The sequence below is a fragment of the Lepidochelys kempii genome, chromosome 3 (assembly GCF_965140285.1).
Source record: "Lepidochelys kempii isolate rLepKem1 chromosome 3, rLepKem1.hap1, whole genome shotgun sequence".
Classification (NCBI taxonomy): Eukaryota; Metazoa; Chordata; order Testudines; family Cheloniidae; genus Lepidochelys; species Lepidochelys kempii.
Window position 1 is genome coordinate 122,432,459 of NC_136382.1, and position 21,535 is coordinate 122,453,993.

Consider the following 21,535-nt stretch of genomic DNA (forward strand, 5'->3'; position numbering starts at 1 on the left):
TAGGATATGTAAACAGGTGGAAGTGTTGGTTTGGATTTTTCAGGGGTTGGAGTTTGGAGGCTGATGTTTTCTCTTAAATTATTGCAGCTTCTATTGATTTGTTATCGATGGACACACATCTGGTGTATCTACGCATACTTGATGGTGCCAAGCAATTTGGGTAACTGGGATCCTACTGTACTTGTATCATTTGAAGGGCTGGTTGAAATTTGAGCCCAAAATTTTCTCAACAAAAAAAAGAGTTTTGTCCAAAACAATAATTTTTAACAGAGAAATGTCATTTTAACCATTTTTTAAAACAATTGCAATGAGAAATTTTGAAACAAAAGGAAAATTTTCATTTCAGTTTTCAAAAATGGAATATTTATTGAATTTTTAATTACTATGTTTTTCTGCTTTATCTCCATTTTTTTCTTTCCTTGCCATTGAATGCAATCGATTAATGCTTTCTAGGGTTTTATTTTTCATTTTTTCCTGTTTTTTAACTTTTTCCACACTTTTAAATCTTCTCTGATGTTAGAAAAGATACTAAGTTCAAAAGGAAAAATGAAGCTCCGTAAGCCCACTGCTCAGTAACTTTTCCAAAGCCAAGGCAGTCAGTGGAACAATATGATGTAAAACCTTTCTTCCTCACACTGCACTTTCCCCCCAGACTTAAATCCTACCCTCAACAGGTTCAACCTTCCACTAATGTTCAGACGTGGTTTGCAGTGTTCAGATCACCACATTAATAAAAATATGAATAAACAATGATTTATTTGCAATTGGTACAAAAAAAGAATGACTGTCTCCCACTATTCCTTCAACTTCCATATCACAGGTGCATCCACTCTCCTTACCAGTGTTTTCTGCATCTGTCTCATCACAGCTGGGTATGTTACAGTATTCCCATCGTGTTGTGCTGTTGGTGGTATAACACCATGGCTTGATCTCACCGTCAGGGTTTCTACAGTAGTTTTCTTCTAAAGCCCTGAAGTAAAAGCACTGTGTGAAAATTAGCTTCTCGTGGAAATCTGATAATGGCCGAGAACAAGGGGGTGGGGAATGTTTCCTCACCTGTTTATTATTGTATTTATTGTGAGTCACTACTTCAGCAAAATGTTGCTCAGTAATTACATTTATCCGTAATAAAGACAAATTACTGCAATGCATTATTGTTGTGAGTCCGGTCAGCATTCTAGGTAAGAAAGGTCCACATGCTAAGAATATGAGCAGCTTTTCTGATGCTTATGTAACCCCAGGTGAGTATTACAGGTTCCCCTCTATGTTGATCCACCGAGGATATGAGTTGTTACAAACCCTAGTTTTACAGCCTCGACTCTTCAGCTCAAACTGTAGCTGCTCCTGCTTTTAGCTCTGGAGGTCCCTGGTATGTTGGCAAAGATAGCAGTGGTCACATTGAACTGGAGACTTAATGCATGTGCTGCTATAGATGGAGTTTAAGAGCCAAGGCTCTATAGCTGGAGGCTGTAACAGCTCGTATCCTCTGCGGATCAGCACAGAGGAGAATCTGTAACACATGTTCACCAGTGGATCACACTTGTGCTTCCTTCACTTGTGACAGGACACCAATAGTAGTGCAGATAAAGCACATTGTGGAACAGTATCATCACTGGGAAAAATAATTTTTCTAACACTCTTATTCTACATGGAAGCACCTGGGTATGGAATACAGTAAAGGATAGATGTGAGAGGGGAAAGGAAGAATAGGAAGACCACGAATGCCAGAGCGGAAGATGCAAGTACATAAGAACAAGAGATGAAGAGGAGGAACACAGGAAAAATCAAAGAGCAGGATCAAGTGAAGAAATTAAAGAAGAATAATGAGAGAGCTGAAATAATATGGAAAAAGGAGAACTTAGCAATATGGTTGGACAAAAATTGTGCCAACCTCAATATTATGTCTACATCATCATGAAATGACTGTGTTCCTTGGTACTTCCAGCAGGCACCAAATAATGAAGAGGTTTTACATACTTGCAGGGATAGCTCTCTGGAGTCCTGGCATGTTTGTGGGGAAACTGAGCATTCCAACGTTGACAAGTGTTTCCTGACACAGTGACACCTATCCTGCCACGATAATCCTCTCCATTTCCTGACAGGCACTGACGTCCTGGGCCAGGAAGTGGTGGTGGTGTAGCTATACCAGAAAAGGAAAAGAATATAAACAGTGCCTTCAAGATATGTCAGCTTAACTTTGCATAACTCAGCTTAACTTTGCATAATGTGGAACATGCACTTTTTGTTTCTATACTGGTGAGGTTTCTGAAGGCTATGGCAGGACATAAGCCAAAGCACAGAGAAAACATTCCTTCTTGACTCATCTCACTTGGATTTTAAGTTGCCATAAAATTTTCAAAAGGAATCAAACTTTCCAAAGAATGAATTCTGTTCTATGCCGAACCCTCTGAAACATCTGGCGGCAACATGACCACATTTAAACCATCCATCCTTTCCTCCGCCCTAGCTGTCTCACCACAATGGAGGTGAGAAAAGTGAGGTGAGGGAGTAAGACTAGGTGAGTCTGAGAGGTAGGATGGAAGAGCAGAGATTGTTAGGACAGGAGGTAGTGAGGATGAGGCCCTGTGAGATGTTGTAAAGAGAAGCATCACAGCAGGGTGTGGGGCCTTTGCAGCAAAACACAAATCTGGAGGGGGAAGATTTAATGGGAAGAGCGAGTCTTGGAACAAGGAGCCTGAGATGGTCTGGCAGCAAAAGGAGAATGCTGAAGAAAGGAAGATGGTTAGAACTACTCAGGTACTTATGCAATAAGCATTAAGAAAGGCAGGTGTCTATTAGCCACAGCCCACAAGTATTCCAAGGAGAACCAGAGCACTGGGAACCTCAAAGGCGTAAATGAGCTACCATTGGGTTGTGAGTCCACATTTATTTATTTGGTTTTGTTTTTTAACTTGAAGATGAAAAGGAACATACATTTTGACTGTACATATAATTTCCCGATGGAAGAATAATAAGGTTCTAAAAGGTCAACATGTTCCATAAAACTAGTTAAAGTTCTAAACTCAGTATCAGTGATCTTACACTTTCTCAACCCATTTCTTACTGTAGAGAAACCTGTCAAATATTCACCCTCCATCAATAAATATGTGTTTTAATTGATCTCTATCCAGCAAATATGTGCTTCTTCATAAAGCAGTGAGCAAAGCATATACTTGAGAAGACTAGGACTGATGACATAAATATAAGCCTGCTCCTCAAAGTGCAATTCTGGTCTGAAAATGGCATAGTGGTGCACCATATTTATTGTCTCTGTGATTTGCATGTCAAATGTGCTCAGTTTAATGGATTTTTTTAACTGCTAGCCCTGAGCTCAGAGGTCTTGTCTTCACTAGGAAAAAAGATGTGTTCTTAACTTGAGTTATCTAACATAGGATAAAATCCTAGTGATGGCAACACAGTTTGTAGTTTTCACATGCGTTAACAGGCCACAGTAAATCCTAGGCTTCCCCACAGTTTTCCTTGACCTGCAAACTCTTGTGAAAACTACAAACTGCCTTGACTTCACTAGGATTTGACCTCCTGTTAGTTAACTTGAGTTTTTTTTAAAAAAACCCTTTTTTCCCTAGTGAAGATGCATCCTGAGACTCAATCTGAGTTATTTCCCTCTAGAGCTAACATCAGTAATAAAATTTCTGCAGGGCAAATTTGAGTTTCAGAGACAACTGTGCAAATTATGCACTCAGTAAACCTACGCAGCCTCATCACCCTCAATGCACTTGCACAGGTTTAAATGAGTAGAACTTAGTAAACGATTCTATTAATGATGCACTTTCCCTGGTACAGAAGGCTCTTCTTGGAATATTTGTTGATGGATTCCACCCTCCAGCCTCACCCCCAACTTTTCCCTACATTTTGGCTCTAGCGTCTACCTGTTGCAACTGCCTGCCGTGATAGCTAGCTTGGGTTCCACAATCTCCATAAGTAACACTTACTGCAACGTGGAATGTTACAAAATTCCCAGCGTTTCGTGGGGTTGGTAGTGAAACACCAGGGCCGAGGCTCGCCATCAGGATTACGGCAGTAATTCATCCTCAGATTCTTCTCTGGAAAGCTGAAAATTAGAAGTTTAAATTAAGAAGCTAATTCACTAATGGCTGACAGTATGAATTGCCCCTTCTGGGGCACAAGGGGCTTTTTTGGACACTCTGATACTGGGCTAAAGAATGAAATATACATTACATAGGAAAAACTATATTAAAAGAACAGTAAGGTTCCAAAGTCAACACTCAAAAAGTTAGGAAATGCCAGAATTAAGGTTACCTGTGCAACCTCCATTTGGGCCCCTTGTTCACATGCACTATGGTAGTTCTGCCTAACATCATGCAGAAAGACTATTGCAGACCAGCAATAAGAGTCGCAGTCCAGTTTCTTACCCATAAGAGAACATCCTTTCTCTTCTTGCAACCCACAGCCTCATTCATTGTCCATTCTGTGCACTGAATGAGACAGGGGTCTTGTACAGCAAATGGCTTGTGATCATTTAATTAAATACTGTGCCATGATGCACGCACACAAGGAGGCAGAACATCCTTAAACTTACGTATGTGCTTAAGAGCTTTGCTGGACTGGGGCCTAAAGGAATTACTAGACCCTTCTCTAACAGCGAGCTATTTTTAAAAGGAGATATTGCTTTGTTTGGTCGTTTCCTAAGTAGCTCGCCTTTATGCAATGTATCATACTACAAAATTTTAAAAATCTGAATATATTTGCTGTAAATTGAAATTGCTCATGTGATCCACTGTGTTGTGCTCTGCTCTCAGTGACCTATGTCTAGTTTTCCATTTTCCTTTTCCCCTCAACATTTTGGACCAGTTGGTGTGATTAGCTCTTCCTGATTGCACATGTGTAGGAGAAGGTACAGGACACTTGCCTCCCAGCTGACTGCTCAGGATCTAGACATAATCACTATCTCTCTATTCCCTGAACACAAACACTGTCAGGGTCAGCAGAGACAGTGGTGGTGAAGGGAGAGGGTGAAGAGAACTGGTTTAGCATGAGGGAGGGAAGAAGATAAAAGAGAGAGAAAGAAATCAAGCATTTGCCCCAGGGGATCAAACCTTTGCTCTGACTACTCCTGTACTAATCTCAGTTCTTCAGAGGAAGGGAATCCCCAAACCACCACCCAGGCAATTTGTTCAATACTGTGACGTTGCAGGAGATATTCCTTCCTGGCAGGTCAGCTTAAAGTTGTGAAGCATATAAATCTGTTTCTCTGGTTTCCATTTTTTTAAGATCTCAGAGCAGAAAACTTTCATAATATTACCTCATCTTTCTTCTGATATTCTGTAAGCTTGTCTGTTTCAATATGTGTTTATTAGAGACTGTCTTTAACAAAAGGGGGAGGGTGACTTTAAAATGTTACTGTCTTTCAGATTCAACCTCTTACTTGTTCATTCTGACTCATAAGACAAGAATGAAGGGCCACCTGAGGAGGTTTCATGTCACCAGCTGTTATGTTCTATACATCAGCTGAGAATGGGGAGCACTAAAAAGATCTTAAAAGTTTCAGATAAATATGGCCAAGCATTCAAGTTTTGCAAGGTGGTTATTATAGGTTTTATGAATGGCAGCATAGTCCAGTGGATAAGACACTGGCCTGAGAGTTGAGACCTGGGTTCTACTTCTGCTCTGCTACTGAGCTGTTATGTGACCTTGGGCAAGCCACTTAGGACCTGATAGTCAGAGGTGCTCAGCCCTGACAACTCCAGTCATTGGGACTCTGGATGTCGAGCATCTCTGAAATCTCTGCCCTTATATTATAGGTGTTATTTGTTTGTTTTGCTATTGGTATTGTTGTAGCACCTAGGAGCCCTAGTAATGGACCAGGACCCCAATATGCTAGGCGCTGCACAAAGAACATCCCAAGGAGCTTACAATTTACATATAAGACAAGAGACAACAAGTGGAAAAGGACAGGCAGGGGAAACACAGTAAAACAATGAGACATAAAAAAAACCCTCAGTTTCCCCATCCATAAAATGAGGTCTATGATGCTTAGCAATGTAAAGTAATTTGAGATCTATAGATGAAAAGTTTCATGTACATGTTAGGTATTATTAATTATTATCAGAACCAAACCTCAGAGCCTTCTGAGGTTCTTCAGTCACTACAATTTTCCCTAGCTTGAATTTCAGATAACTTGGAGTGGCCTCCAAAGAAACAGAAAGAAAAGAGAAAGGATTGTTGATTTACCTTTTTCCATTGCACTGAGAGGTAGCAGATCAGCCCTGTTGTTGCCCTGGACCAAAACAGAACTTTTTGCCTCCCCAGCCCTCTCTTTTTAAGGGAAGGATGTTAAAAACACACACACACACACACACTCCCAAAGGCTGCCGATGGTATTAGTATGGCAAACAAGCAAAACGTCAAGTACATGCAAAAATGTATTGGCTCAAATGGCCAAGGGAGAGGTTGGCCACCAAAAAACATGATCAAGTATTATCAACATGAAACTGGAAAATTACTATGAAAAATAATCTAACCATCTTTTTTCCCTTCTGGCTCCAGACCCCAGGGGCTATTTCCCTGGTCTTTGGTCCATCTAGCTGATCAGTTATTTTATTACTGGTTATGACTTACTTTGAAGGGATGTACCCATGCGAGTGAGGCTTCTGAGAATCCCAGTGCTGGCACTCCATCCCAGACTCGGTTTGGGAGATTTTGCCGTGGTAGTTTTCGCCACTGCAATGCATACACTCTTCTGTATGGGCAAGCAGGAGTGAAAACAAAGAAAAAATCAAGAACAGCACTGGTCTGGAAACTTTCCCTTTGGACTTGCCATCAGCTCAAGAGACCAATTAGAAGACAAAACTAGAGTGAAGGACTATTCTAAAATGGCAAGCGTCTTTCTACTGGTGGGTGACTTCACCTACTTAAATACCTTTATTTTATTTGGCTTATTGGTTACACTATAGTGTATCTTTTTAAATAAAAACAATGAAAATTACAATTAAAAAACTATGATATGACAAGAAGATTCCTAAGGAGCTGTTAGGATGTATATATTACTGTCGAAACTTCCTTTGCAACGTAGCTTCCTTTAAAGAGTAATGACTTGGATAATGACAGGTTTCAGAGTAACAGCCGTGTTAGTCTGTATTCACAAAAAGAAAAGGAGTACTTGTGGCATCTTAGAGACTAACCAATTTATTTGAGCATAAGCTTTCGTGAGCTACAGCTCACTTCATCGGATGCATACTGTGGAAAATACAGAAGATGTTTTTATACACACGGACCATGAAAATTGAAGTGATAAACACCCATTTTTTCATGGTCCGTGTGTATAAAAACATCTTCTGTATTTTCCACAGTATGCACCCGATGAAGTGAGCTGTAGCTCACGAAAGCTTATGCTCAAATAAATTGGTTAGTTTCTAAGGTGCCACAAGTACTCCTTGACTTGGATAATGAAGACTCTGGTTCCATGGGATGTAATATGATGACACTAAACAGCTAACATTCTCCCACTACTCTCAACAATCAGACCATGGCAAGGCCAACCCTCTGGATTGATGTTCATTTGATTTCCTGAACATAATCCATTAAGTTTCATAGATTCGACTTTGAAATCAGAAGGGACCATCAAGATCATCTAGTCTGACCGCCTGCCCATTGCCAGCCACAGAACCTCATCCACTCACTGCTGTAATAGATTCCTAACCTCCAGCTGAGTTACTGAAGTCCTCGAATCATGGTTTAAAGACTTCAAGTTACAGAGAATCACCATTTTCTCTAGTTTAAACCTGCAAGTTACTTGTGCCCCATGCAGCAGAGGAAGTCCCACCTCGGTTCAGTAGAATTGTCTGCGTGAGATTTAGAAGGAAAATAAAGGAAGAGCCATATGTTTAGAATAGGGGAGTTGAACCAAGATTAATCTCTTTATGCACTGAGCAAAGGATCCCTAGAAGTTCATGGTGCTTATGCTCATCAACTGAATCAAATTTTATGTGACTGCAAGATTTTCAGGACTGGCCCATGCCATATGTCTGCATGCAAAACTCCCACTGGTGTCAATGGCCGTTGTTTGCATGACCATGATCGTCAGGTCAATCTTTCTTTTCTTTTCTTTTTCTTTTCTTTTCTTAAATATGCCATTTTCTAGTTAGAGCAGATCAAAAAGTATCTAAAACCAACCGAAAATTGTGATTCCATGATATCTATTAAATATTTATACAATTTAAGCCATTCAGGGAGACATCCTTTTTGTTGAGAACTTTCGTGCTAAGTCCCAGCTGGATCTGAATTCAAAGCACAAATGGACCTGAAGCACAAAACTGAGATCTGTGTCTGTTTTTTTAACTCCCTCAAATAGGAGTTTCTTCAGATCCAGATTTTTGGATCAGGCTCGTCTCTAATTATGAGTCCTTTCGTACCATACAATGATCTGGCAAGGAGCTGTTATAATGGAAATGTTAAGTGACTCTGAAGTGGGATGCTGAAACAAAACCATTGGGAAGTGGCAAAACCCTATTTTTTAGTTTTGAAAGTTTCCAGACAGAATTATGGCAAACGATAACATCCAAGAACAAGGTCATACACAAACAAGGCCCTGAGTCAGTAAGGTACTTAAGCGCATGCCCAAACTTAAGTAAATGAGGGGACCTATTAATATCAATGGGACTATTAACATGCTTAAAGTTAGGTTTGTGCTTAAGTGCCTTGCTGAATTAAGGCCAATGGTAATAGCCATATTAACTACCACAAAAATGGGCCAGGTCCTCAGATTTTGATGTCCTTAGATATATTATGGTGGGATCGGTCTGATGATTAAAAATAGGATGTGATACTAATGCAGTACAATAATATTAACCAAGAAAAGATGTCCTCCTCTGTCATTGTCAAAAGGATATGTCCTCTGGAACACATGTACTTGTATGTTGACCTTAGGGAACTGTTCTAATACCACTGAGGCTACCCAAAAGAACAACAAGGGGCTTGATCCTGCAAGTCACTTGAATAAAGACTACTCACCTGAGGAAGTTTTTTGCAGCTTCTGGATTCAAGTTTGCTGGCATGGTCTCAAATGAAGAGATAATGGGGTCAGGGAGCTAATATTTTCCATACTTTGAAAAAAAAGCACTTGCACAATTTAACATACTTAGAGATATGGTGATGTAAAAAGATCTTTGGTGTGTGTATCCTGACCTTCACATTCTTGGATGTTACAGTAATCAAATCTGGTATCAGGATCTGTTGTGTAACACCAGGGTCCTTTTTCATCCTCATCAGGATTTCTGCAGTAGTTTGCCTCTAATCCTGCAAGGGGACTGTTGTCAGGTGTATAACTGAAATAAAATAAAAATGCCATTACAGCGAAAGTGAAATGTCCTAATTTCTCAGGTGATTTTGGACTCTAGTCATACACATGAAAGGCCAAGGAAATAGATGCTCCCTTTGGTTGCCCAGAGTTGAAATCCTTATCTGAAGAGTATTCTGTCGCTGTCATTAGTAGCCTCTTCATAGCTACTGGATGTCAGTTCTTTGATGACTCTGGAGAAAAGCCAACAGCTTCATATCTACAGTTTGTAGGAAATATGACAGCCTCATAGACCTAGAATGCTCTTTTACACTTGCAACGGATTGTTGCTGTTGGACTGCCAGGGTCTGAGCTCCATCAATAACTGCCTGCTGTGTTTTTCTAACACACATAGTTAAAAAGAGCAATATTTCATACAGAACACTTTCCCGGGGAACGCAAAAAAGGGCATTAACTAAATACGAGAGTTGTCAACAACTTGCATGTGATACTAACACATCCTGTGTGAATGGGAGGTTAACAGTTCAATCTTGTTGACGGCTTCTCATTTAATGCCATAAAATACTGTCATGGAAACATGCAAGGGGGTCTCCAATAAGATGATGTAACTTCTATCTCCTTTGCCACTTTTAGCACTCATTGAAATGAACGGGTGAAATCCTAGCCCCATTGAAGTCAGTGGAAGTTTTGCCATTGACTTCAACGGAGCCAGGATTTCATCCAATGAATGTTTTGCTTGCTTAAGGACCACCAAATTTGGCCAGAAATGCTATCTTTGAAATCATCCTTTTGGTCATCTAGTACATCCCCTTGAATCACTGAAGGATAAATTTCATAGATGCTTAGAAATATGTCAGCCTTGCAGGTCTTTCTGAGAACAGGTAGAGATCACAGTGATTGAGACAAGGAGGAAATGATTTCTTACCAATGAGTTTGAATGCTGAACAACTTGCTTTAATGATATACTCTACAAAATTCTTTAGTACACATTTAATATGGATGGCTTGGAATAGGTTCAGAATAACATATACACAAATATGAAAAGGACATACTTAGGTATATGAGGTTTACTGTCTCTCCACTTCTGGCAGGGCACACCATTCTGAGTTTTAGATATTGTTCCTCTATAGTTCTTCCCCTTACCAGTCCTGCATTCTAAAAGATACACTGACACGAAATACATTTTTATCTATCAGTATCATAATGTCACATCTGTTTGAATTAAATAACTATATACAGATTCTACACACATGCTAATCAGCCTAAATACCCACATTCCAAATCTTCTCTTGCCCCCACCCTCCAAAACCCCAGAGTTGTGCTATAGTAAAAATAGGTTAGTTTGCAAATTTTAATGACATACATAAGGAAGATCACTTGAATGTTTACGTAAAGACCAAAAATGTTTAGGGAAACAGATATAACAAATTATGGTTGTTTCTGAAGGGTGAGTTCAGATTACAACAGCTATAATGCTCCCTTCTTGGGAGTGGAATAAAACATAGTTTTTTTTATTGCCTCTGTGTTTGTGTTGCTCTATTACAAGTAAAGCTGGGCAAAATATTTTCAACAAAACCTAAAAGCAGATGAAACTCACCTGATTTCAGGCAGAGTGGGCCCCAGAAAGAATCACAGATCTAAACATGCCTGAACTTTGGAGATTCAAAAGGTAGAATTTTGTAACTCAGACCTACTCAAGTTTGGGTTTTGTTACAAACAGTAAACATAGACCACGTATTTCACTGAGATCCCCCTGCTCATGAATGAAACTTGACTCATTTATGGAATTATGCTGAAACCATGAGTCACCACTGCACAAGATGAAGCTGGATGAGTCTGATAGAGCTAAACTTTGAATTTTGGGCAGTGCTGGCCTTTGTGGGACTGGCCTAATTGTGTGAAGGCTTGGCTTTATTGAAGTAACTGGGAGTTTTGACAGTGACTTCAGTGGGGCCAGGATGTCACCCTAGCTATATCATTTCCTTATGAAGATAGTCTTGAAGATGTAAAATGACCAGTAGCACTGAAAGCCTCAGTTGTCAGTGATTTGTCCAGTCCCCTCGCAGCCATCCAAGACTGGCCTTTGAGGTCTGGAAAAACCGTGCCCAAATCAAGGAACCTATGACTAAGACTACAGAGCAGTTGACAGCTGTAGGGCTCAGTGCTGACCAGGCTACTGCTGATGGAACTAGGGCTGCCTATGGGTTGGACATCTGAAATTGCAGAGGTTGAGCAGCAGCATCTCTGATTGACTCTTCCCAACCGTGCCCATTTGCAGTGACATACAGCATGCACTTAAACTCCATCCCTATCCGGTGGTCACCAGTAAAAAACAACATTTGTCATGCTGCAGTCTTTATTTCCTGGTGCCAGGTTGGTCCCGAGCTGCAAATTAGTGCAACCTTGAGGCTTTCAAATTCTTCATTTTATGAGCTAATAATGGTGAGTGTCGTCTTGGTTCCTGTATGAACCATTCTCGCACAGTTTACCACAATGAAATCTGTACAGGAGATAATCATTACTGGCACGCACTTGTTTAAACCGACTTACCACAAGTGTCACCAAGCATTCTAATACAATCCTGCTCCACTTTTATTACGTGATCTCCATTAAGCAACCAATTTTCGACAGTCCCTTGTTTGGTCATTTCGGACAGGTTTTACTTGGTATTTGTTTTTAGAGGATCTGGAATAGGCCTAGGTGGTGATTTTTTTTTCAGGGGACTTCTGGCATCCTTTATTTTTCCTCCCCATTCCCCCATTCCCCATGCCAATGCTCAGTGTCTCCCCTGCTCCTGGTAATAAAGTGTCAGTGCTCAGTGTCTCCCTTTTCTCTAGCTGAGAAGGGCTGGGTTTCATCAGGTTGGTTTCAGTGTTTTTGAACACTGGCTATGGAGAATTTTTGTTGTTTCTCAGTTTTGCTTCAAAATTTCTTAACATAACCTGCACCACAACTACCGTAGGAGCATAATTATCCTTTTATATACATCAGTGTAAATCTGGAGTAACTCAATTGACATAAAATTGATTTACCTAGGTACAGTAAGAGGAGAATTAGGTTTACTGCTTGTTTATGGATGGGAGTCCAGATTTTCCTAAAATTGAGAGGTATTTGGATCTGGGTTTCTGATTCAGGCCTATTTCTAATCTGGCCAGACTATACTTATGGATAAATAGCTAGTCTACCACAGAATTTTGTATACCCTAAGTCGTTTTGCAATGTGTTCACGTTCAAAAATCTGAAGTAATGAACACTGAAGCAGTCAAGTGCTGACACAAATTCTTTTTGTTTGAATAAACTTCTGACAGTTTATATAACCTTTAGGTTTTTTTCCCATCTGCTAACAAATAACCAACTTTGAACCCTAAACTCAAGCCCATGTTCATTTGGGTTAACAATTTACAAATTGGTACGTCCAAATACGGCCTTTAATTTCCATCCCTCTTTCCATAGCACAAACTAAATTGGCTTCTGTGTTTAATAACATGTTTAATGGGGAAGTTCTGGGAAAAAATCTGCACATTTTTCCCTATCAAACAGCATCTGTGGCTGTGAAAGATAAGATAGAGAAGGGTAATCAAGTCTCATTTTTGAGAGTGTAAGATGACCTCTTGTGGACAAAAGGGAAGAGCTGTTCATTTGGGTTCCATCTACAGCACTGCATAATCATTTAGATGCCTAATGGGAAGCGTTCACTTTCCTTTGACACATTAGGCTATTAGTGACTGCCAGAGGCAGCACAATAGACTGCACAAATCATTGATCTGAGCCAATGAGGCAAATCCTTCATTCCTATTTCCTGTTCTGTAACAACATATTCAGATAACATGGTTTTATCTTTAGGATTGATACAAGATGCTTTAAAACTCTGACAATAATAAGGTGAATTACAGAGGAACACAGCTAAATATTCAGTAGGCTCCAGTAAAACCTCTAATCTCACTGAACCAGATGTATTGCACTGTCCTAAACTTTTCACAGGGAGTTTCGCAGCTTCATGCATAACAGTCAGAGTTCCTTTGTGCCTTATGTCGGAGGCCACTGTACAGAAAGAAGCTTATTGGAAACTAGACTGGATCTTTTTGTGTAGTTAGTACAAATTAAAATAAAGGAATGACTAAATCAAGAGTTGACAACTCCCTTGATTTTAGCACTAATCTTATTATATTAGGATTTTATTGAAAGCCCCAGCTTCTGGAAGTGATTAGATGAGAATTTCAGCTTTCAAATAGAAAAAAAATAGCAAATTTGTAGCCTTCATGGCTGCAGATAGGCGCTTGAAAATGTGACCTGAGTGTACTCCAATGGCTTAAAAGACAGAAGGAAAATAAAAAGCCCCCCACGTTTTCTTTTTTAAATATCTCATGGTTTTTAAGCCAATCTTGTGATTTTTCTAGCTTGACTCATGGTTTTCGAATGCTTGGGGTTCGCAATTCTACCATATTTATTGATTGGCTTATATAGTCAGCTTGTTTAACAGGAAACCCCCAAGATCCACGGCTGAGATTTTCAAAGGATCCTAAGGGAGTTGGATGTCCAAATCCCATTGAGTTTAAATGGGATTTGGGCACCAAACTCCTTTAGAATTCTTTGAAAATCTCAGTCTGCATATGGTAGGATCATCACCCATCCTTATATTTGCTGGATAGTTCTGATTTTGACAGTGTCCCAAACACATTTTCAGGGTTGACATGTCATTGTGTTGTCATCAATGCATCATGTGTTAATGACACAAGAGTTACAATGTTGTGGTGTTATGGGACAGATTCTGCTCTCAGTGATTCATTGGCCTTTCTCTGAATTTACAGCCATGTACACCAAAATAAGAATCTGGCCCTCTCATTGGAGTATTTATATTGTGTCAATGGGAATATTTAATTACTTATAAGTGAAGAGTTAATTTCATCTTACTTCATCACTTGCTAATGTGTCCATTGATTTTTCAGATTTATAACAAAAACTATACAGGGCCAACTTTTAAGGCCTTGTTCAGTTTTTATTCAATCCTTACTCAAAGGAAACTCCCACTATTGAAATGTTAAGTAAAGACATTTACAAAGTCCACTATTCTTAAGCCTATTTTAATGGAAGTGATGTGGCTTCAAACTTTTGAGTATGGCTTTTAATACCAATGACTTATTAAGTCAATTTTCTATGAGGAATATGTGAAAAAAGAAAGTGGCAGAGAGCTGTATATACACTATACAGCTGGAAGCTCTAGCTACTGGGTTTGGGTTGGAGTCATAGGGCCAATGTTCTGTTAGTGCAAATAACTCTGGTGGCATTTGGGCCATTCACACCAACTAAGAATTTTAACCGGTAACATTTAAGAGACAGATGATGAGTTAATAAAGCTTGTTATTTTTCTAATTTTTTAAGAGATTATAGTAATTCAACTGAGTTCAACTGCAAAAGCAGGACAGCTAATTCCAAAGCCAGAGAAATTTTAATTGCCTCAACTCTGAAGGAAGATATCAAGTTACAGGTATTACATCATCAAAACAAAATCTCCTTGGTTGATCATAAACTAGAGATACGACTTTTATCTAGCAACTATTGAAGCTACTGGCTTCTACAAATTAGCCTCTTTCTTGGTGTCCGACACATTACACTATGTTATCCTGTAGGTGTTCCAGGATGTGAATGTGAGAGCTAGGATGAAGTTTGATGAAGCTCATTGATGTTTAAATTCCAGTTTTGGGGGTTCTGGGCCAGCTTCAGAGCTGAAGTCAATGAAATCAGTGGAAATATGCTAATTTATACCAGTTTAGAATGTGGTCCATTGTGTTTTTCTTATAGAACCATTATGCAGTAAATGAGACCTGCTTCAAGGCTGTCTGAAGCTTAGTATTTCGGCATATTTTTCAAACTCATCAAAAAATGTGAAAAAGTATTACTGGTGATTACAGCATCATTTAACACAGGTCACTATAAACACTACAAGGTATGCTAGCCAGTTACCCTAGGTGTTTGAATGATTAGCAAATGAGACCTTTCTTTTCTCCAAGAACTCTCATTTCAGTCAGTTGATGTTACTATGTAATTTTTCTTCCCTTGGAACTGGTAGAAGTGGTCTCATTTAAAAATGGAAATTTATTTTTCTCACTGCCTATGGTCTTTTCAAGGCTTGACTATAATTTTACTTCAAGGGGAGAATTAAGGAATCCAAAAACAGTCTTAAACCCAACCACTCATCTGAGCATACTATAAGCCTTGAACAGAGATTTTAAAAGGGAGCTTATAAAAAACATGGATATTCGATATTTTCTTATTGAGAGATTCATTGTTTATAGACAGACAGAATCAGAGGCAGATTACTGTTTTGTAGGGCCCTGAGCCAGAGCAAGTGGGGGACCCTCCCTTCCCTTCCACCTGCAGTCGCCCACTCCTCCCCACGCTCCTGCTAAGGAGCAGGGTTGTGGCGCATCCTGCCCGCCCAGCACTCCTGCTGGGAGCAGAGTCGGGGTGCAGCAGTTTGCCTCGCTCCCCGGCAGGCACGCCAGGCAGGCGGGCAGAGTAGGGCAAGCCCCCGTTCCCCAACCCCACTCCCTGGCAGAGCCCCGGGCCGGCAGGTAGAGTGGGGCAAGCCCCTACGCCCCAACCCCCTCCCCAGCATGAGTGCTGGACAGGCAGAGTGAGTTGTGGTGCCCATTTTTCTGGGGGGCCCCAACTGGCCAGGGCCCCTGGGCACAGGCCCCACTGGTCCAATGGTTAATTCGCCACTGGATAGAATATGAGATCAAATGCTTCTTCCGTTGACTCCTCCCTGGTTTTCTGGGACATATTTAAACCACATAAACAGAAAATTAAGGAACTGAAAATAAAGCGTAGAAATAGGAAACCAAGTAGGGTTGAAAACTCACATGATAATAGGTTCCACCAGACCCATTAAGCAGAGTGCTGCAAACACTTATGGGTGGAGAAATGTATCCCTTTTTTTTTATTTTTTTGGTTGAAACATGTTCAATGTGTGTGATCCCAAAAACATAAAATGCTTGGGACTAGATGGAGGGTTAGAAATGCATCTACATCCTTTCCCTTCAAGGAGGATGGTTTGAATCCAGCCCAAGCTGGGTGTATTACCATTTGAGGACTGTTCAATGGCCTATATGGAATTACTTTAGTGTTTTCAGTCCATTTCCCTGCACCCATCTCACAGAAATCATCACCACCATAAATGACAGTAAACTAGCAACCTCAGAAAAGTGGTCAAGGATATATTTCTGTCAGGTGAGCATATATTAAAGAAGTAATATCAAAATATATACATACTTCTCTTCTCAAAGAGCACTACATCTGTTCTTCTAACCAACTCTGATGTTTTGGTGTTCTCAGGCAATGTAGTACACTGTTGATCTTTACTGGTGAATAGAAAGGCCCTGTTGAAATTGAGAGGGGAAAGCAGTGTAAGAAACGGTCATTAATGTTGTTTAAATTATTGTCTTAGTGAAAATTTTTCATTATCCATTTTAGATTTTATCAGTCACGGCAGTTTAGAGACATTTTAGGCTTTTGGTAAAATTTTCAAAAGCACCTGAAATGCCTAAATCGGACTTAGGCTCCTAAGTCTCTCCAGCACATTTTGAAAATGTTACCCTTTGTCTGGAGTAGGTTATAACTGCTTAGGCTACAACTCAACCTGCACAAACTGAATGACAGGTGTCAGCCTGCTTTCACACTAGGAAAAGTGGTTACGTTAAAGGAGTCCTAGCTAGCTCATGTTAACGAAGTCTGACCTACACTCAGCTTTTCCCTGGTCTAGCAAAGCCTGATACACCATGACAGACTGCCTTTACTAAAACAACACCACAAACAAAACAGTGTTCAACAATTATGGGCCAAAACATGGCAGAAACATTACATTAAGCTGCAATGTTGAATCCATTCCTGTAGTATTTATATAAAGGTATCACATGCTCCCTCTCATGCAACCTTCTTCTCCTGGTCTCCCCCGGCCCCCATGCTAATCAGCATACATTGTTGATTTAAAAGTACTTATACAAAGAAGTCCCATTGGTCTAAAAACCAGGCTTGAGCAAGGGCTCAAAGGCACAGGGGCTCAATCCTGCTTCAGCAGCAAAATCCCCATAAACTTCAGTGATGCAGGATCAGGTCCCACGGGCAGGGCTCATGGCTGCAGCCCTGACTTCCACACTAGCAATCAGGAGGCTGAGGGATGATATTGTATATGCAGAGGTCCCAGCAGGGAACAGTTACCCCTCTACAAAAGATACATGTGTGTTTTTAACATTTCTTTAAGGAACTTGGTCCAATCTTGCCTTTCCTGGGTGAGAACTCCAGGAGTGTTGCTGAAGTTCTGCATCCTCTGCGTAGCTTAAGCTGAAGGGAGGAAAAGAGGGGTGGTTCACAGAGGATGGGTGATGATTCATTTGCATGAAAATAGTAGCTGGCAGTGACTTCTGTGATCCTGTTTGGTAGCCCCTTTAAAATGAAAGTTGTTTCTCGGTGGATCTTTGCCATTTTTAAAACTTACAGCAGATTTTAAATTGATTGCCAAGTTATACACCACTTTAAAAACTCAGCACCAGATCACCTGTGGCTCGAATGGAGGGAGGGGAATCAGAAGGTCAGAAAATTCCATAAGATTCACCTCTGTAGTTTTCAAAGAAGCATCATTTGGAAGAGAAAGGGTTGGGGACCCCTGGAGTTTAGCGAGGAAGGCCTCCCAACCCCATGGATGGACAGGACCTGGTGTGAAGGGACCCTCCCTTTACAGTGCAGGCTTCTCCCTTTGCACTGCTCCACTGGCCCCCATCCCTCAGGCAGTATGCTTGGCTCCGCAGTCAATGTTGCTGCAAGGAACGATAACTGTCAGTAGAATATCCAGTCAGATATATGGCGACTGAGCAGGGGACAGTGCTGCAGGTTGGCCTGTTCCCTACTCCATCACCTCCAATGCCCCAAAATCCCACAGAGACCCTTATTCATAGGACCTCTACAGGGAAGCAAGGGGTGGAGGTGGTGCCATTTCCTCCCTCCCAGGGAGGCAAGGGAAGATCTAGTCCACACACATTAGTGCAGGGGACCCTCTGGCTCAAGATGCAGAATAAGAATGTGATAAACCCAACAAGTGCTGTTGCTGATGTCCTGTTTTCTGAGCAGCTCATTTCTTATAGGCCTATGTATGGCAAAGGGTCTGAAGGTACCTGGATATTGGTGTGTTAGATTGTTTGTCACAATTTTTTTCCAATACGTATGCTGAAATTAAAAACACCATCTTCTTGGTGTCTCCTTCCATATCTTCTCTTTTCACCCACATCCCCCATGTATTGACTTTCTGGGCATTTTTTTCTTTCCTTCCAAACCTCGGAATAAACTTACTCCTGAGGAACACCTTTAGAAAGCTTCCTTAACGTATAAAGCAGAATACTCAGTCAGCCACAATGGGATATAGCTGTGGGACACAACAGAAATTACCTGCATGTGAATTTTGTTTCAGCTTCACATTTCTCAGCACATTCTTCTTTACGGTTTGTTCTGTAAATCTGTTTTGTTTGAGCAACTATCCAAGCACCCTCCGTTTTTACATAGTTGTCTAGTATATCTCCTTGTGCTAAAAGAAAACCAAAAAAAAGGAGCAGGGATTAAAAGGTGAGAATTCTGCAGTTCATATAATTTGTACTTTTAAATCCCATTTCCTGTCATACATTGGCAAGTGACGCTGCCATTTAATTTTGTGTGCATTTGAGTTAATGGTAACACACCCTGAATAAGCTCCATTCTCCTGGTATGGTAAAGGTTGGCATTACTGGACACAGGGACAGAGACAAAGTGCTTTGACGATGAGAACAAGTCATTTGATGCTTAGGGAATGGGAAGCAGACACAGAGACCCAAAGGGGTGAGGAAGTGACACGGAGTGAATCAGAAACAAGGGAGATGATTTTGGTAACAGTATTTTGAAGATCTTGGAAGGATGGGAGTCATGTGAAAAAATGACTCTCCATTGGTGACACAATCTCATTGAATTTGTAGTCAGTTCAGTTTTATCTGTCACGTCTTCTTTGTTGTCAGTCTCCAGATGTTTTGAGTGGAAACAAGAGAACATCAGTCATCAGGCTATCACTGCAGTCACTTACAATGACCATGTTTATTGTTGTTATAATATCTCAAGACCGGATCAGATTTAATAGTCAAGTTGTCCGGTTGTGTCTTTGATTGCAGTGAATTAACACAAAATTGTGAATTGGTAAATAAATTAATTTGGCAATTTCTGAAAGCCAGACCTACATGTTAAATGTGTTGGATGAATATGCTAATATGTTTTACATCTGTGTGAACCAATTAATTCCGAGATGTTCAACTACATTCACCCTTGTAAAGGAATTTGCTACCTAATTAACTTTCCTCTGACATCTATAAAAATTCTAAATGACTATTCATCAGTTAGACAATTGTTTCTCTGCTGTTTTTAGCAGCAGGATTACAGAGAGCGCTAATCATGCGGTTTTATCATTTCCTTTTCAAATGAGGATATTCTTGATAAATGTTTGATACTGAGAATTATTGAAGTGTGAAACTCACCCCTAAACAGAGAGTGACCCCAAGGCCTACACATCACTCAAATCCATTTACACCTTGTGCTGACCTTCTGCACAGGGATGTACTTCACTCTCATAGAAGTTGATTTGAATCAACACATATTGGGCCTGATTCACTGCTACATTACTCCAGTTTTTATGTCAGTGTAACTCCAATGAATTTAAGGGGGTTTTCAGAGTTCACACCATTACATACATACATACTGTTCATAGTTATATTATACCAAATGCTTTTTTGTTGCAGCTATCAAAGTAAATTTATCTCCGTTGTAGTTAAGTCACACATCAAGGGTATTGTTCTATAGGTGCCAGAGGGGGTGGCTAAGTAGTATAAGAATCCAAGCATCCAAGAAAATCCCCAACCTTTCGGAATCCCATATCTACCCCCACCTTACTGATACGTCTTTGTGGAGCTCTAGTGGCCTGCCCTTTTCTCTGGAGCCAAATGTACCTTCTCCTGGAGTTTTCACGGACGTGCCACAGGTAACGGACACTTCTCCTCAATCCTCACAATCTGGGTATGCAGGGAACAAAGCACCTGCCTCGGCCAACCCTCTCATTGACTGTTGTCATACACAAGTTTTACACTGGTTTAATTCCATTGACTTCAGCGAGTTACTTCCAATTTACACCAGTGTAAGTGCAGACAAAGTCAGATCCAGAGTATCAGATATGGGAGGAAATACTCCTAGTCCTACTGCCAGCTACTGTCCCTACCACCCATAATCCCTAGCAAGGTAGCTAGGGTCTAGTAGTTAGTGTACTAGTCTAGCATTTGGGAGACCTGGGTTCAAGTCCCTACTCTATTACAGTCTTCCTGTGTAGCCTTCGGCACATCACTCACCTTTCTGGGCTTCCATTCCCCATCTGTAAAATGGGGCTAATAGCACTGCCCTACCCCATAGGGGTGTTTTGAGGGTAAATACTGAAAGATTGTGAGGTACTCAGACACTCTGGTGACAGGCGCCATATAAATACCTTGAATAGATAGCTGGAGAACGTGCTGTGGGATTCACATCCCTAGTGTCCTGTTGTATGATTATGGGGCAATGGCAGTTTACAGGCCAGCTATGGTTTTGCTCATCTCTAATCTCAAGTTCTATCTGTTTTCCAAAACAGTCCCACCTCAGATATTCATTGCTTTCTGTGATCATACAGGAAGCAGCTCCATTCTTACTCATCAGTGTCATGAATAGAAAACAACATTTGCTAATATCTTTGCACCTACAGAGCTGCTGCTCCTTCTCTTTTTTTTTGAACTGATTTAAATTGTGCACAAATACATTTGGAAGGTGTTTATAAGATAATTTTGGCTGAACTGGTAACTAGTAACAGACAAGAGAATATGACAAATTCCTTGATGAAGATAGCAAAATACAAACAAAATAACTGATTTCAAAATACAACAGGCTGTGCATTATTTTAACCTAAAGTCCAATTTGTTATAAATGCAGAAATGGCACAAAGAAATTAATTAACAGGCCCGTCAAATATCTGGAAGGAAACTAATCTGTTCTGGTTATATATGTGTCACTTATAAATGTTGCAGGGCTGATCTAGAATACATAACTGACTGTTTCATTGAGGTTCGGAGAGGGGTCAGTGTGGCTCACTTGTTTGGGATATGTGAGGTTGTGCTGGTAAAACTGAGCAAATGTCTTTTGGGGCTTTTTTCTTTAAAGATTTAAAAAATGATA

At 40.4% G+C, this 21,535-nt stretch overlaps 1 protein-coding gene across 1 annotated transcript in view; it reads right to left on the reverse strand.

Moving 5' to 3' along the window:
* LOC140908803 (plasminogen) overlaps nucleotides 1-20,698 on the reverse strand; it is a 58,957-nt gene extending 38,259 nt beyond the window's left edge. Inside the window, exons 1-9 of the mRNA XM_073336675.1 lie at nucleotides 20,683-20,698; nucleotides 18,716-18,851; nucleotides 16,550-16,656; nucleotides 10,330-10,444; nucleotides 9,166-9,305; nucleotides 6,601-6,721; nucleotides 3,954-4,072; nucleotides 1,978-2,140; nucleotides 840-970 (exon numbers count right to left, since the gene is read on the reverse strand). Of these exons, the coding sequence (XP_073192776.1) occupies nucleotides 840-970; nucleotides 1,978-2,140; nucleotides 3,954-4,072; nucleotides 6,601-6,721; nucleotides 9,166-9,305; nucleotides 10,330-10,444; nucleotides 16,550-16,656; nucleotides 18,716-18,851; nucleotides 20,683-20,698 (1,048 nt within the window). The remainder of the gene's footprint in view (nucleotides 1-839; nucleotides 971-1,977; nucleotides 2,141-3,953; nucleotides 4,073-6,600; nucleotides 6,722-9,165; nucleotides 9,306-10,329; nucleotides 10,445-16,549; nucleotides 16,657-18,715; nucleotides 18,852-20,682) is intronic.
* Nucleotides 20,699-21,535: the final 837 nt, after the last annotated feature.